At 36.6% G+C, this 17,659-nt stretch overlaps 1 protein-coding gene across 6 annotated transcripts in view; it reads left to right on the forward strand.

The window, feature by feature from the left end:
- BICC1 (BicC family RNA binding protein 1) overlaps nt 1–17,659 on the forward strand; it is a 270,938-nt gene that overhangs the window by 82,362 nt on the left and 170,917 nt on the right. For 4 of the 6 annotated variants that reach the window (XM_077894587.1, XM_077894583.1, XM_077894584.1 and 1 more), the window contains exon 2: nt 8,549–8,595. The exons of 1 other annotated variant lie outside the window; for it this stretch is intronic. Coding sequence is in view for 4 of the 5 variants with exons in the window: in XM_077894583.1 (XP_077750709.1) it covers nt 8,549–8,595 (47 nt within the window). In the remaining variant the exon portion in view is untranslated. Of the gene's footprint in view, nt 1–8,548; nt 8,596–8,827; nt 8,955–17,659 lie in introns of those variants that run through there. One more of the 6 variants, XM_077894586.1, reaches the window with a different exon arrangement.

Consider the following 17,659-nt stretch of genomic DNA (forward strand, 5'->3'; position numbering starts at 1 on the left):
GAGATTGTTTTAATATCTTTTTCTGCTGTTTCATTATTAGTGTACACAAAAGTAGCAGATTTCTGTACATTGATTTTGTATCCTGTGATTTTACTGAATTCATTTATCAGTTCTAGCAGGGGTTTTTTTTGGTGGAATCTTTCAGGTTTTCATATATAGTCTCATGTCATTTACAAATAGTGAAAGTTTTACTTCTTCCTTACTGATTTAGATGCCTTTTGTTTCTTTTTGTTGTCTGGTTGCTGTGGCTAGTACTCCCAGTAACTATGTTGAATAGAAGTGAGATTGAATCAAGTGAGAGTTGGACATCCCTGTCTTGTTCCTGACCTTAGGGGGAAAGGATATTTTTACCAAAGAATCAGCTTCTAGTTTCATTGATCTTTTCTATTGTTTTTTAAGTTTGTATACTGTGTATTTCTGCTCTAGTCTTCCTTTTTAATTTTTAAGATTTTATTTGAGAGAGAGAAAGAACATGAACAAGGGAGAGAGGCAGAGGGAGACAGAGAAGCAGGAGCCTGATGTGAGGCTCAATTCCAGGACCCCGAGATCATGACCTGAACCCAAGGCAGATGCTTAACCGACTGAGCCATCCAGGTGCCCCACCTGCTCTAGTCTTATTTTCTTTCTTCTGCTGGTTTTAGGTTTTGTTTGTTCTTCTTTTCTAGATTGTTTAGGTGTAAGGTTGGATTGTTTGAGATTTTTCTTGCTTCTTGAAGTAGACCTGTATTGCTATAAACTTCCATTTTAGGACCAGTTTTGCTGCATCCCAGAAGTTTTGAACCATTGTTTCATTTTCATTTGTCTCCATGTACTTTAAAATTTTTTCTTTTATTTTCTGATTGACTCATTCATTAGTTAGTAGCATGTTATTTACCATCCATATATTTGTGGTCTTTCCATATTTTTCTTATGGTTGACTTCTATTTTCATAGCCTTGTGGTCAGAAAAGATGCATGATATGACTTTAGTCATTTTGAATTTGTTGAGTTTGGTTTTATGGTCTGCTTGGTGTGGATCTGCTTTTGTTAATTTGGTTGAGTGTTCTCCCTGCCTCCTGGATCTGGGTATCTGTTTCCTTCCCCAGACTTGGGAAGCTTTCTGCTATTATTTTTTCAAATAAATTTTCTGCCCTCTTTTTGCTCTCGTTTTCTCTAGGACTCCTATAATAAGAATGTTATTAGGTTTGATGGAGTCACTGAGTTTCTTATGTATATTTTTCATTGTGTCATTCTTTTTCCCTCTTTCCTCTCTTTTGTTCAGATTGATTACTTTCCATTACTCTGTCTTCTTCTAGGTCATTGATTTCTTCCTCTGCTTTCTCTAGCCTGCTGTTTATTCTATCAAGCATGTTTCTGGTTTTGTTTATTGAACCCTTTATCTCTCCTTTGTTATTCCTTATCTCTGTATTAAGGATCCCACTCATGTCTTCCACTCTTTTCTCAGTCCATTGAGTGTCTTTATGATTATTACTTTAAATTCTTTATCAGGCATGTTAGTTATATCTGTTTAATCTTGATCTCTGGCTGTGGCCCTGTCTTGTTCTTTCGTTTGGGAAAATTCCTATGTCTTCTCATTTTGTCTAAGTCTCCGTGCCTGCCTCTGTGTGTTAGACAAGTCATTTGATATTACCGCTTCTCTACCTTTAGTTGTGGAGTTTGTTCTGACAGTCCTTTTTTTTTTTTTTTTTTTTTAAGATTATTTATTTATTTAAGAGAATGCAGAGCTTGTGAGAACACAAGTGGGGGCAGAGGGAGAGAGAGAAACAGGGTCCCATCTGAGCAAGGAGCCTGATGTGGGGCTCTATCCTAGAACCCTGGGATGATGACCTCAGCTGAAGGAGACACTTAACTGACTGAACCACCTAAGCACTCCTGTCTGACAGTCTTCAGGTCAATTCCTGGGGTATTTAGATTGATTTGATAGTTATCTAGTTGTTTCTCTGGAATGAGGCAAGCCTAGGGACCGATCCCCACCACCATCTTCCTCCAGTCTCTCCTGAACTTGGGGAATTTTAACTGCAAAACAACAAAAAAATTATTTTAGGAAAAGCATTAAACTGAAGAAAACCATCCTCAAATTACCAATCACTATTTTAAGAAAAAAAATTTTGCCTGTTTTTCCTTGATTTTTCTCTGTGAGCTTTCTTTCTTTGTTTAAATTTTCAAAAGCAGGTGAGTTTTATTTGTTCATTGTGGACTTTGAAAGCACACAAACTTTTAGAAAAGATGAGTTCTGAAAATCCTCACGCTTATTACTGTGATGTACAATGTACAGAAGCCGCTGTTCACTACTGATGTTTAAACCTGGGTGTTTTTCAGTTCACTAGAGTATTTGAATGACTTTGAGAATTGAAGAAACTTTAAAAATAGACTTAACATCAATCATTCAGTCAATTCTCAGAACTTTGAATGCCACTCTCAAGTGTTAGATATGATTCATGAACATAAAAAGGTCTCAGAGTATATAGTAACTGCATCTTCTACATCTTTTTGTGATTCCTCTTTCAGTGAAATTGGCACAATTGTCATGGAAGTTTGTTGAAGACAGTAATATACAGAATAAAATACTTTGCATAGCTCTTTTAGCATATTGATTAAATTGATCTGATAAGTGAATGTTTTAAAATTTTAGTAAAGTATTTTTGCAGAGAATTAGGCTACCTAAATGGTCACATTTATCTTTAGGTGACCTTCACATACAGCAGCCTTCTTAGTTGCAAATGTGCTGCAGTTGGGTTATGTTAAGAAAAAGGGGAAAATGCCTGTATCTTTATAGATTTGAAGAATTATTTCTCATTTTTCTATTCGGCTGTGTGTGTGTGTGTGTGTGTGTGTGTGTGTGTGTGTGTGTTTTGGCTCAGATTCCACAGGATTGCGGAAAAACCCCACTGCCTATCAAGGGAGTATTTAAAGATAGTCCGTACTGTGTTTTAAATATGAATACATAATCCTTGTGTTTTTAGATCTGACTCCAGAAAGCATCAGTTGTTATAATGGAAAAGCATTTTAGAGTGAAAGGGATATTTAAACAAGTTTCCATATGCCCCACAAAGAATTTAAAATTGAAATTTTTTCCCCCTTTAATTCAGTAATTAACTAGATTTGCCTTATAGTTTGGGGGAATATAATAGTTTACACCTGTTTCAACTTTTGCTGTTTTTATTGGCTATGGATTTTGCCATTCCATATTTCTTGTGAAGCAAAAATATCAAAATATGGTGAAGCATTGGAGAAATTACAATAAACATAAAAATGAATTGTTTAGCTTAAATTATGAAATGCTTTACCTGTGCAATCTTATGAAGCCATGTTTCAGTAATATTGAAGTAATTTATTCCTGCTGTTCTATGTCGTGAAAATAAAGACAGTTGTGTTCATTGGTAAGAATAATCCAGGGTTTTTACAATCAAATGACTAAATTTTGGAACATCAGACAGAAGTCATGTTATAAAGACAGAAAAAGCCTGCAAAATTGTTGTGTGTGTGTTCATGTTACCGTGGAATAAAAAAAAAATGAGAGTCTATTGGTGTATAAGAATGTAAAGACTCAGTTGTAATTGTTATACCACAGAATATAGTCAGACTCCAAGGGTCAAGGAGGGCCACAACATAAGGATGACTTGGCTCATTTCACAGGCAACATTTGCCCCTCCAACCATAATGAAAAGACAACCATTGAGTCAAGATGTTATCATCTCTCTCTCTCTCTCTTTTAATCCAACTCTTAGATGATCTTCTAGAAGCACCCTTTATTCTTCAGGCATGACAGGAGCTGCCCAGCGGTCATGTTGGGTTAAAAGTGAAATGAGTAGCTTTTTAGCACATTGTTCTAAATGAGAATAGCTAAATTAAATTTCTAATAAGTTTAGTTTGGGTGGATTGTGACCATGAAAAGATCTTTGGGAAGTTGTCACTAAAATTAAATTTTGATTTTGGCTTCATCTTACTAGTGGTGGCTGTGAATATATAGGCCATGATTTTTAATTAAATAGGTCAGAGCCTTGCCAATTTTGATTGATCACCATAGGACTTAAATATTCATGGAATGAAAGAGTGAACTTCTTTTTGTTTTCTGTATCTATAAAATGAACATATTAAATACTTAAGTTTATATCGAGAAGTAAATATTCTACAAACCTCCTCTGCACAATCTCTCATTTCTTCAGAGGAGTTTGGACTGTATTTGAGAATCGAGCTCTCAAATTTGAGCACAGAAGATCCCCCATTGGGATGGGGTGGCTTGGAGATACTTTGGGTGTTATGTTGTTCTCGCTTGATGTGGTGACTTCTGTGGCCTTGACAGCTTTGCTTGCATGGGGTCAGTAGAAGTCCTGCAGGAGACCCAGCAACTTGGGAATGAGATAAGGAATGGTTATTATAAAGTGCCCATGACTTGGACCAACCATGATTTTTTTTTTTTTTTTTTTATTACCAACCATGGTTTGTATCTGAGGCAGTGGTCTACGTATCTGGTCAGAATCTTTTACTAGGGTACTTGGTGGGCTTGAGGAATGTACAGTACTTAGGATTTGAGGGAAAACCAGGCAGATTTGGAGCTTCTTATACATAAACACTTGGAATGAAAACAGCAAAAGAATTTCAGGATGAGTATTTTTGGTTTCAGTGAGCATCCCTGCCTCCTCTTCCCCTTGACCTCCTAAGGTTGCTAAAGTTGCATGTTTCTTTTAAATTTTAGATGTTTCTCTGAAAATAGTTAATTGTAATTTGAGTCTGTGGAACCCCTCCCCCCCTTTTTTATTGATCCAGGGATTAAAAGGCCATTCTGTGAAGTCTGTTTAGCTGGACTTGGAATGAAGGGACATTTCAAGGTTGTGACATAATGAGTTTATCATGAGCAAAATAAGTGTCCTAAAGGAAATGTCTGTAATAAAATGTATTATGAAATTTAAAATGATGAATTCTAAGTTGTGAAGAAGTTCCCTGTAGGTGGAAGGGCTCTTGATAGGTCTGTCTTGCTTGATAGGCCTTTGAAAATATCTTTGTTTCTAAAATTTCTTTTCAAAGTAGAGTTTCCTCAGCGTCACTAGAATTTTTTCAAATCTTTGTGCCGTGCTCTGCAGTTTTTATCTCCAGGCAGGGCCCCTTCAAACTATTTTTTGCTGTAGAGATAAAGCCCAAGAAGTGGCTGAGTTGAAGTGCCTTCAAGGCACTTGATATTAGTTTTATGTCATTAGGTTTGGGCATTGTCCTTTTGTCTTGCCTAGGTGGCTGCTCTAGCTAGAATAATCCATATTTTCCAGTTTATTTAGAAAGTATGAGCTTTGTTTTATGGGTCAAATTTGCTACCTACCTACCTACCTACCTACCTATCTATCTAGTTAGTTAGCTAGTTACTTAGTTAGTTAGTAGTCTCCATGCCCAGCGTGGAGCTCAATGTGCAGCCTGAAGTCATGACCCCAAGAGCAAGACCTGAACTGAGATTAAGAACTGTGTGTTTAACCGACTGAGCCACCCAGGCACCTCTGCTTTTTGTTTTTTTTTTTAAGTTTTAATATTGACATATTTCCAAATTAGAGAGTGAAAAATCATAATTTGTAGAGTTAACTACCAGGAACCTATTTGTGGGAATGTGTGATTCAGATGCTCACATGTCTTTGCTCAGTTTCTATGCTAAGCTCATACTGTTGAAGGTATAGTATTTTTGCAGAAAGTGAAGTTAAAATGGTTTGGGATTATGTATTAATTTTTTTTTGTGTTTTGTTTTTTGCTGTTGTAACAAAGTACAAGCATAATTGTTTACAACAACATAAATTTATTCTGCAGTTTCAGAGTTCAAAAGTCTGAAATGGATTTCATTGGCATATATCCATGTGTTGGCAGGGCCATGCTCCCTCCAGAGGTCCCAGGGGAGAGTCCATTTCCTCGCCTTTCCCAGCTTCTAGAGGCCACTTATGTTCTTTCCTTGTGCTCCTCTTTGTCCATCTTCAAAGCCAGCAGTGTAGCATCTCTAATATCTTTCTCCTCTGACTTCTTTCTTTGTTCTATGTCTTGCTCTCCCTCTGCTTCTATTGTCACATTACCTTCTTGGATTCTGGCCTTCCTGCTACTCTCTTATAAGAACATTGGGCCTACCTGGGTAATTCAGGATTCTCTTCCTGTCTCAGGAATCTTAATAACACCTACCAAAAATCCCTTTTGCCACGTAAAGTATAGGTTTCAGGAATTAGGACATGAACATCTTTGAGGGGCTGTTGTTCAGCCTGCCATTAGAATTTAAATTTTTTGTTTCTTTTTAGCTCTTGTTTCATACATTTCCTCAGATCATTTTTGGGAATCACAGAAACATGTATTCTGTGTTCTGTTCTGGTTTTGGATGAAAATATGTTGATAAAAATACACGATTTTATAAGATTGTAGAAGGTGTCTGTTTTTTTTTTTTTAATTTATTTTTTATTGGTGTTCAATTTACTAACATACAGAATAACACCCAGTGCCCGTCACCCATTCACTCCCACCCCCCGCCCTCCTCCCCTTCTACCACCCCTAGTTCGTTTCCCAGAGTTAGCAGTCTTTACGTTCTGTCTCCCTTTCTGATATTTCCCACACATTTCTTCTCCCTTCCCTTATATTCCCTTTCACTATTATTTATATTCCCCAAATGAATGAGAACATATAATGTTTGTCCTTCTCCGACTGACTTACTTCACTCAGCATAATACCCTCTCAGCATAATACCCTCTGTGGAAGGTGTCTTATATTTAACTGTGAAATTAAAGTTGGTGAAAAAAAATGAAATTTCAATACTTGCTATTTCTTTGAGGGCAGAGAGAAGTTTAGTTTTGAGTCTTCTACCTAAAAGAATGACCTGCCACATTTCTTGGGTCATTAATAATTTTTTAAAATTGAGGTATAAGGATCCCTGGGTGGTGCAGCGGTTTGGCGCCTGCCTTTGGCCCAGGGCGCGATCCTGGAGACCCGGGATCGAATCCCACATCAGGCTCCTGGTGCATGGAGCCTGCTTCTCCCTCTGCCTTTGTCTCTGCCTCTCTCTCTCTCTGTGACTATCATAAATAAATAAATAAAAATTAAAAAAAATTTTAAAATTGAGGTATAGTTGACACACAAGAGTCTAATAATTTTAATAAATGTCTTGGACACACACATGCATATATATGCATGTATATATAGTGTTCCTTGACTGTATTAACCAGTAGGTGTTTGGGGTACTATGGTTTTCCAGATTTCATTGTCTAGGAGTTCTTGCTCAGCACATTTCCTTGTCTTGGTCGGGGGTGGGGTGGGGGGTGACTTCTCCAGTTAACCACTCATCACCTTGCACCTGAATTTGAGACCTGTTTGGTGTTTGCTTTCTTTCTTTCCTTTTTTATTTATTTAATTTTTTTAGAGCATGAGTTGAGAGTGGGCATCAGGAGGGAGGATAGGGGGAGAGGGAGAGAGAGGATCTTAAGCAGGCTTCACACTCAGTGCAGAACCCGACATGGGGCTTGATCTCATGACTCTGATACCATGACCTGAACCAGAATCTAGTGCCTAACCAGCTGAGCCCCCCAGGCGCCCCTGGTGTTTGCATCTAAAAGATGTAATTTGAGGCTCTTGGCAAGCAGTTTGCTATTGGCCATGTGTCCTCTGTCTCCTCTCAGTCAAATTGCTTCCTCTTCTCCACAAATTAAAAAGAAAGTTCATGGAGTTGTAAGATTTTTGAATGTAGAGACTTGGGTTTCTCCTATATTTATAGGCTGCCAATTAGATATAAAAACAGTTGTTCGGGGATCCCTGGGTGGCGCAGCAGTTTGGCGCCTGCCTTTGGCCCAGGGCGCGATCCTGGAGACCCGGGATCGAATCCCACGTCGGGCTCCCGGTGCATGGAGCCTCCTTCTCCCTCTGCCTGTGTCTCTGCCTCATTCTCTCTCTCTCTCTGTGACTATCACAAATAAATAAAAATTTAAGAAAAAAAAATAAAAAAAAACAGTTGTTCGAATGTAATGACCTTTTAATTAATCTGTGAAGTTTTATTGTTACCTGTGATCTTCACTATTACTATTTCATCCTCATGTTGTTTTGTCTCTCTTTTATGTGAATTAAGTGAATTAAAGTGGTATGATGCCAGCTGAAACCTAAGTAGATTATAGAGTCTGCAAAGCATAGAACAAATAGCTCAGAGTGTAGGCTTTGTGGGATGAGCCACCAATTGAGAAGGCAACATCAATGCCTGGGATTGGTTATAGATAGAGCATTGATTATATTGATAGTTGCACTTGTTCGTGTTGTTCCTTAATTATGAAAGGATGAGATTATTTCATCTATGTGTGAAAAGAGAGACCCGAGTCTTTCATACAAAAAAAAGGTGTGAAATTATCTAAAGATGTATATTTGATTGGATTAGTGTTCTATTTTTTTAGTGACTTTGCATCAAAGATGAGGCCTGTTCAGGCAGGCACTGAGCTTTGGGAGAGCAAGAATGGCATCTTTCTTACTTTTTTATTCATTCTCATACCTAATACTTGAGAGGTTTGAATACATAGGTTGAAAAAAGAAACTATTTTAAATATATACATTTTTATTTACAGCTGCTGCTGAAGGAAAAGGCAAAAGTGGGGAAGACTTTTTTCAGAAGGTAAGTTGCTTTGTACTCCTGTCTTGGTGATAATTAAGGAGAAATCAGCGTGTCTTAGTTGCTACACTGGAGGCCCCTGAAAAGCTACCCTCCCATATGAAGGAGAAAAGGTTTTGATGAGATAGCTGGAAATGCTCAGGGCAAAGAAAGCGTGAGATACTGTTTGGGAGGTAAGCATTCTCAACTTCTGGCTCCTCCTGAGGAAACTGTAAGACATTTTTGTTTGGAGACAAAGAGGCAATGAAGGCTGTATGCTGTCCTGATTAACTTCTTTCACTGCTCTCCCTGTTGTTTCTTTACTCATTTACATACCTGACCTGGACATGGAGTGGAATTCCTTACAGTTTTCCTCATTTCCGGTAAGCATGACCATGAGTGGGAAAATATAATCAATGAAAGATGCACCTTTAGACCTGTTTGCTCATTGTTGGTGACTATGTCCCTGACTGTCCTCTGAGAGTTCTGAACTTCATTGGAGCCAGTCTGGTTAGTCATATATAGTAAAGGGAAAGAGGAGTGGACCTGATTGAAAAATGAGTATGAGAAGCTATGATTAGCAATTGATTATTTCTAGTCGGCTCTATTTTAAAATAAGTGTTTTGTATAAGGGAAGATGCCTATCCTTTAAAAAAAATTGACTCAAGTTCATGTTCTTCTTTATTTATTTGGATTTATTATATTTGTGTCTTTGTTGTTGGGAGCCAAAAAACATGTGTAACAACAAATATACAGGTGTCCTGAAGTGAAATAAAGCAGCAGCTATAGATGAGGTTAAATAATGCCATGTGGGTCTTCAGCCTTTGGAAATCACCTGTGTGTAACCAGATATGGCATTTACAGCCTCTTTATTTTCTTGCTCTGTGTGATCCACATTTTTTTCTTTTTTGTCAACTTCATCATTTTCTGCATTCTCTTCCAAGAATATGGAAGCAAATATTTTCAGCTGACATTTGTATTGCTGTTTAGTAATTCTGAAAGTATTTATTTACCACTTGCTATATTCTTCACACTAGAGAGACTAAACGGCATAGTCCTTGCCCTGAAGGAATTAGCCTGATGTCTGACAATATAGTCATAGAAATAGCAGGAGAGTCAGAGCCATGGAGGATTAAGCACTTGACTGGAGCTTTGGGAGGTAAGAAAGGACTTCTGGAGTACTTAAGATGAGTAGTAGTTAAGTGAAGAGGTAGGCTTGGGTGGGTTGGGAGAGTATTCTAGGCAAAGAAACAAACTATATGAAGGCTAAACAGGTTGGAAGAATTCCTGTGGCACTCACACTTCAGACATTTGATTTGCACACATGACATCTGAGGCATTCATAGTTCATGTTGAGGTGAACTTCTGTGAAGTGCAGTTTATGTGAAGTACCTTATTTGTATGGAGGGCCTTTCCTAAAGGTGCTTAAGTTTTAAAAGTTTAAAAATGCTATGCTGGCCAAGTAGAACATGTCAGACCACAGTTTTCTACCTCTCTTTAGGCTCATGCTGTTGAAGTTTCTGTACTATACCTGAAGCCCCTTACTTGGCATTACCTGGTAAATGGTTCATATCCAACTTCTCATTACATGGGCATTTCAGAATCCCCTGCCTCTACCTAAGGCAGGCTTACCATGAAGGAAGAGAAGACAAATAGCAGAAATCACAGATCTGCCTTGGGTTGGCTGTGAAAGTACAGATAGATGTAATTCATGGGAGGATTTTATTTCATTGTTCTTTAACTTGTGGATAGATGTAAAAAGCAGATTGTTCAGCTTTGTGTGACTGACACATTTGAAAAACTGAATCAAAACATGGTGTATGTGGTCATAAAGGACCTTCATTCTTAGAAGATTTGCTAATATTTATCGCTCTTTGTGGAGCCATATATACATTCCAACAGTTTAAATAGAAACACATGTTTGAATCCAGGAACATGTGTGTGTCCAACAAACCATGAGTTGGAATCATAGATTCCATTCTTGGTCACAGGTTAATTAAGTCCCTGAATAACTAAATAGGGGTAGTTTTTATTTATTAATTTTCTTCTTTAGTTTAGTAGAGTATCTTCCTGATAAGTGTCCATGCAGGATTTGGATAGTCACCCTGGAAAGAACCTGTGACTTAATAAAAAGCAAACATTCCAAATTCCAGAAGAGTAATTTTCAGTGTTTTGACCAGACGGGAGTAGACATTATGGTTCATCTACAGTAGAATGAAGTAATGGAGAAGTATTGAATTGTTCTCCAGGAACTTTCTTTTAGTTTCACACGTATTCCAGTTTCACATAATGACATTTTGGGAAGCATTTAAGAACAAGAAATAGGCCACAATGCTGATCATTAGCATCTATGAGAAAAATAAATTTCTTTTCTCAGAGTTAGGCAAATGTGAAGGCTCTTATATGCTTTTTTTTTTTTTTAATTTATTTATGCAAGAGAGACAAAGAGAGCGAGGCAGAGGGAGAAGCAGCCTCCCTGTGGGGAGCCTGATGCAGGACTTGATCCCAGGACCCCAGGATCACAATCTGAGCCAAAGGCAGATACTCAATCACTGAGCCACCCAGGTGCCCCTTATATGCTTATTATTAGAATATGTTTTGGTTTTGACTCTAGGTATCACAAAAACTAAAACTTCTCTCTCTCTCTTTTTTTTTTTTTAAACTTCTCTTGAGTTGACTTTAAAATTAAAATTTGATCACCTTTGTTATTTTATAACATTTAAGTCTGGAAGGATACCTTCCCAGCTTCATACTGGCTTTCTCTAGAGAGGAGATTGGAGGAGTGTGAGACATATGTGTTACTTTGTTTTTGTACCATTAAAATGTATATAAAATCATAACAATATGATTATACTAAATTTAATTATTTTCATGAAAAATTAGAAGATAAATTTAAAAATCCTTATGAATAAAAAAAAATCTTTAAGAATTAGATTTCTAATTAGATTTGGTAGATTCCCGCAAAGGGTTTAAATTGTAATTTAACAACTACTAAGGTCATCAAATATATTGTTTCAGATTTGGAGCTGTAATAGTAGTTGCTTAGTTTACACTTAAACTTCTCCTGTAGAATCACATTTCTTGTTTCAGATATTTACCTGGTTTTCTGCATACTGTGTTATTCAATGTATTTGAAATGTTTTTTTTTTTTCCCCTGGTACCCTATTAGACTATTAGACCAAAGGCTAACCTGTTCTAGCAAAGAAACCCAATGATTTAGTGGCTTAAAAAAGTTATTTCTTTTACTTTCTTGTAACATGATAAGGAGAATATTCCCCCTTGATGGGTGGCTCTGTCCCATGCTGTCAGTTAAAGACCCAGATTTCTTCTAAGAAGTAGCTGTGCTACTTTACTTCATGTGGGTGAGCACATGTCCAAATGTGAGCTGGTAAAAAAAAGGAAGAGTATGGAGGAAGTATGCCCCAGTCTTAAGGTCCAGGCCTGGATGTGGCATATGTCACTTCTCATATTCCATTGGAGAAAAATTAGTTATGTAGCCTTACCTGTCATCATGGGTGGTGGTAGAAGGAGCATATGGAAGGAGGATTGATTTTGCAAGCATTGTCTACCAAAAGATGGATAGTTATGAAAAATGTATGTGGTCGGAGTATAAGGTCTTCCTGTGGTATGCTTTGAAACCTTTTATGTTAGTTTGTTAGGGCTACTAAACACTGTACCACGAACTGGGTGGCAACAGAAATTGGCTACCTTACAGTTCTGGAGATAGGAGTCCAAGAGCAAGGTAGCAACAGGATTGGTTCCTTCTGAGCTGTGAGGGAGAATCTGTTCCATTCCTCTCTGAGGTTTTGGTGATTTGCTTACCATCTTTGGTGTTCCTTGGCTTGTAGAAGCGTCTTCCCCAACTCTGCCTTTGTCTTCACAGGCATCCTCCTTGTGTGTGTCTCTATCCAAATTTTCTCTTTTTATAAGGACATTGGTCATACTGATTAGGGCTCACTCCAGTGATCTCAGCTTACTAATTACATCAGCAATGACCGTATTTCCAAATAAGGTCGCATTCTGAGGTACTGGGAATTAGGATTTCAACATAGGAATTTTTTTTTTTTTTGTGGGACAGAATTCAACCTATAAACACTTCTAAATGGGGGAAATCATTCTGTAGAAAAATTTACTATAATTAGAAAAATTTCCTAAAACTGTAAACTGTATTTATCATGTATTAATGTATACATTTTAACTGCCTAGTCATTTGTACTAAATTTGTTTTTTTTCCTTATTATGAGTCATTTCTAAATTGTCTAGAACAAATATATAAGTAACAGAAGAAAGGGAAAAAATGTAATCTGTCATCCCATCTTTGAAGGAGAACTATTTATATACCCTTCACATTTTTTTCTGTGTATATTAAAAATGCATGTAGAGTGCTTTTTAAAAATATTCTCTGATTGGCTGATGGAATTATAAATCAGACTGTTTGCATTGGATACATTCCAAGTGTTTTTATGCTTTGCAAGATCTCCAGTAGTTGTACTTTTTATTCTTCGGCTCTAAATACTCACAAAAGGGAGGGAATGTATACAACTTTATCAGTATTCTCTGTAGTTCGTTGTCCACCTCTTATGGCAACCTTAATTGAAACACATGGAAATGATCTGCCAGGAGTTTTACAGTTCTTTGGGCAGTTGTTCGTGGCTTACTCACTGTCTGTCCTGTTTCCTTTTAATCAGTTCTTTTTTTTTTTTTTTCCCTTTTTTTCTTGTGAAATGGCCAGCTTGGAGGGAAAATGTGTTCCAGTATATTAGGTGGGGATGAGTATAGGGATTGTGCTACAAGTGTGACTCATCAAAGCACAGTGCTTTATTTAGGAATCCTGAATCCCAGTGGTTGAAGAAGACAAAATCCAGTCAACATCATAATTGATGAAAGCCATGTTTTCCATTGCATCAGGTTATATACATTATTTCTCCCCAAAGTACACATGACACATTTTTAATATAGGGACATTTTATAGCCTTAAAATGTGTCAGTTTGGAAAACTGACCCATAAACTATGGATTTCCATGAAAGCTAACAGTAAGACTAACATAAATAAGATACTGTTTGGTGACTTATGTGGCATATTTTTAGTACCCTCAAACCCATCCTTTTAAGGCAAACAGATTACTTTTGTCATTTTAAGCCTGGAAAGTAGCAAGTGTTGTCTTCTGGGGAAAGTTGTGGATAGAGTATTTGTTTCCCTCTGTACCACAAAATGAGTGTTTCAGGTGATCTTAGATGAGGACTTCTTTAATCTTTTTACAGGGCAAGGGCTAAGGCATAAAATTGCTTTTAATTTTTCTACTTTCATTGTTTGTGTGTGTTGAATAGATCATAGTCCTCTGGTAATAGAGATAAGTTTTGTTTTAATTATTTAAAAATGAATTCAATTAACTATAGCCCATGATATAGTTTCTCTAACACTGAGAATTTATGTTTAGACATTTTAAATTCTATTTAAATAAAATTAGGATATTTTAAAGTTTTGATCTTTGTTTCAATAAGTAATGTATTCACATGGTTCACAATTCAAACATTACAAAAACATGTACATAAAGTGAAGAGTATTTGGTGTCACAGTACTGAAGATGTGTGGAGAAGGCTATGCAGATTATAGTGTTGATTTTAATCTTATGCAAGAATAATCACCAATGGGTGTCTCCACTAATGGGCAGTTAAGTCTTGAAGCTAACATTCAGAGATGCTGACTTTTTATTCCTGATTATAACAGTATGGCCCTGAAAGTAAGTTTCAGTGAGAAACTTTGTCCTCATGGTTTTCTCCTATTCCTGGCTAAATAGGGATAACTGACCATATATAAGACTTAGAAAAATAGAACAACCCCCTGAAATAGGTTGTCTGGTCATGTTTTTGAAAGTTGTTAAAGGTAAGAATTGATCTTATTTTTTTTTTTTTTAGAGATTTATTTATTTATTTGAGTGAGGAAAAGAAAAAGTATGGGGGAGGGGCGGAGGGAGAAGGAGAGACTCCTCAAGCAGACTCACTGCTGAGTGCAGAGGCAGACTTGGGGCTCCATACCAGGACCCTGAGGTTATGACCTGAGCTGAAATCAAGAGTCAGACACAACTGACTGAGCCATCCATGCACCCCGTGATCCTGTTTTTATGCCTTATAATTTGTTCTTTATTATCTGACAGATAAGGGTGAATGAGAAAAGATAAGAAAAAGGCCATCTAAGTAACATGTTCATCATTCTTCTAGTCTTCTAAGTTCTGTTTTGATACTTTATCTGACATGAGAAGCCTAGGTTTTAGGCCCATGTTTGTAGTATGCTGTATAAATACATGTAGAGTTCTATATCATGTTATATTTTGGCTCTATTTCTGGCAGCCATTTCACACAATTACTTTATGAAAATCCATTTTGTTTTTTATTCCTCTCTCTGCAACCATGGAGTAGGGGATGTCATTAAGATTCCTGTAAAATATATGTTGATGGTAGTCAATAATACCCTAATTACTACTATGATTTTTTAAAGTAAGTAATAATAATTTTAAGTCAGTATCGGGTGAAGTTTAGTTTTTTTCCAGTTAAAATATTCTTTCTTCTTGAAACCAAACTCAAAGCATTGGGTCATGTGGAAAATCAAGTGGAATTTGATTTGAAATAGGTTTTTAAAGAAGGGTCACTAAGTAGGACTCTGGATTAGTGGCATGCAGTATACCTGGGATAGAATGACAATTGAAAGGTCCATTTAAGTGATTTATTGATCTGAGTTTAAAAAGGCTTTTATATTATATTGTAAAATGTTCTACCTGAATGGATTAAAGTGTTTAATTCCTATAATTGTCAGCATTTCTCTTAATTGAAAAATATTGAGATACAAACTGCTTTATTTATGGGTGGTATTAAGATTTCAGAACAATTTTCACATTACACAGGTAAACAAGAATTACATTAATAAACTGATAACATGGGATCCCTGGGTGGTTCAGTGATTGAGCATCTGCCTTCGGATCAACGTGTGATTTCAGGATTGAGCCTGCATAGGGCTCCCTGCAGGGAGCCTGCTTCTCCCTCTGCCTGTGTCTCTTTCTGCCTCTCTCTCTTTTATTTATTTAAGATAAATAAAAATCTTAAAAAAAATAAACTGACAGCATGCGAATATAAATGTATTTGTGGTGTTTAGAAGCAATTTCTCAAGATAGTGGCATTAATTATTTCTGAAGGATTAAGTTTGACTAGTTCTAAAAAAAGTTTGATTAGTTCTTTGTTTTTTTTTAAAGATTTAATTTATTTATTCATGAGAGACACAGAGAGAAGACAGAGACATAGGCAGAGGGAGAAGCAGAATGCCCACAGGGAGCCCATGTGGGACTCGATCCCAGAACTCCAGGATCATGCTCTGAGCCAAAGGCAGACGCTCAACCACTGAGCCACCCAGGCATCCCAGGTTTGATTAGTTCTAGTCACAGGGGCCTTGCATTTGCTTTGGTAGTCTGTATACGTATGTATATTTAATTATGTCCTTTGATTGTCATATGATTTAAATTGTTTTTAAATCTAAGACAAATTCAGTCTTGTATATACATAGGACACCATCAGATGTGTCTGAAAATCATTGTAAAAGGATATTCATTGTGGTAATATGTATAATAATTAAAATTAAATTAAAAGTAACCTAATTGCTTAATTTAATGCTTGAAATATGCTATCTCCAAACTTTATATTCTTAGGTAGGCATTAAAAATAATACTTTTTTGGTAAATATTTAATGACTTGAGAGAATGATTATCATATAAATGCAAAAATCAGGACAAAAGGTATATAAACAGCTTGATTCAAATTTTCTTGCCATATATTTATGCCTTGAAAAATGAATGGGGTTGGAATTATGCCAAATGATAACAGTGATTGTCTTGGAAGTGAGATTATTCTTTCATTTGTATTCTTTCTCTATACTTTCCTATAGTGGGTATCTAAAACTTATAAAACCAAGATTAACAACCACTACCACCTCATGGAGAAAAGCAGGTCATCATGGTTAATAGTTTGAGGTTGCTCATGTATGCATAAATTGTTGTCAGTTTATAGCATATATAATATTTTGTTGAAAGGAATCTGAGAGGTCTTAGTGCTAATATTTTAGAAAGGCTCTCCCCATTTGCCCTTGTTTTGCCATTTTGAGGTGTAACAATTTTTGAAGATGGTTTTTACAACATTCCATGTCTTCTTCACACTAAAGTTACTTAGTTTCTGATTTATCATATGACTTAATTTTCAGACCTCTCAAACAATTCTATTCACTTTCAGGAGCAGGGTCAGTGTCCCATCTTCTATCTGGCAACAAAATCTGGGTACAGTATTTTGTCTGTACAATTATAGTGAGGCCATAATATCTGTGATATGGATGTGATTCAAAAGTAGATAAAGATTTCATATCCGTCAGACACTGTGTGCAATGATACAGACATGTAGAATTGATATTTCTTGCCATTCTTCACCCAACTGAAGAAGGAAGGCTAGCCCTGATTCATTGCTAGGCATATGACATAAAATGGTGATACTTGATTTCAGACTGGCAGTTCACACTCACTTAGATACAGTTCACATGCTCTATCTCTCACTCTAAGCCCTCCACCTCACATTTGGCTTGGAGATGACGTGGTCATTATTGTGACCAGCATAGCAAAGCATAGAAAGCATGTCTCTGAAAGATCTTACCTGGTTCTGAGACTCATTAGTCAAAATTCCTGTGTGATTTTCTTTCTTCATTATGGATTCCATAAGGTTATCCTATAGGGTAAAAGACTCAGCCGAAGGATTATAGTCCGTAAAATGATGGGGTCAGTCTAGTGCCATTTAGTGTGACTCAAGTGAATACTGTGATATTTAGTAAAGAGTTTAAGCTTTATTGATTTAAAATAGGTCCACAGAAGAATTAGTACATTTTAAAGTTGGATATGGTGATATTTTTCTCTTCTAGACAGTGCTCTGAATAGTCTTGGGTTGAATTTTTTCAAGATCAGACAGCTAGCTGGTGGCAGACGGCTAGCTGGTGGCCGCCGACTTGAAGAGTACTTTTCTATGACTATGTTTGACTCTTTTTTTTTTTTTTTTTTACTGTTAA

Source organism: Canis aureus, chromosome 4 (assembly GCF_053574225.1).
Source record: "Canis aureus isolate CA01 chromosome 4, VMU_Caureus_v.1.0, whole genome shotgun sequence".
Classification (NCBI taxonomy): domain Eukaryota; kingdom Metazoa; phylum Chordata; class Mammalia; order Carnivora; family Canidae; genus Canis; species Canis aureus.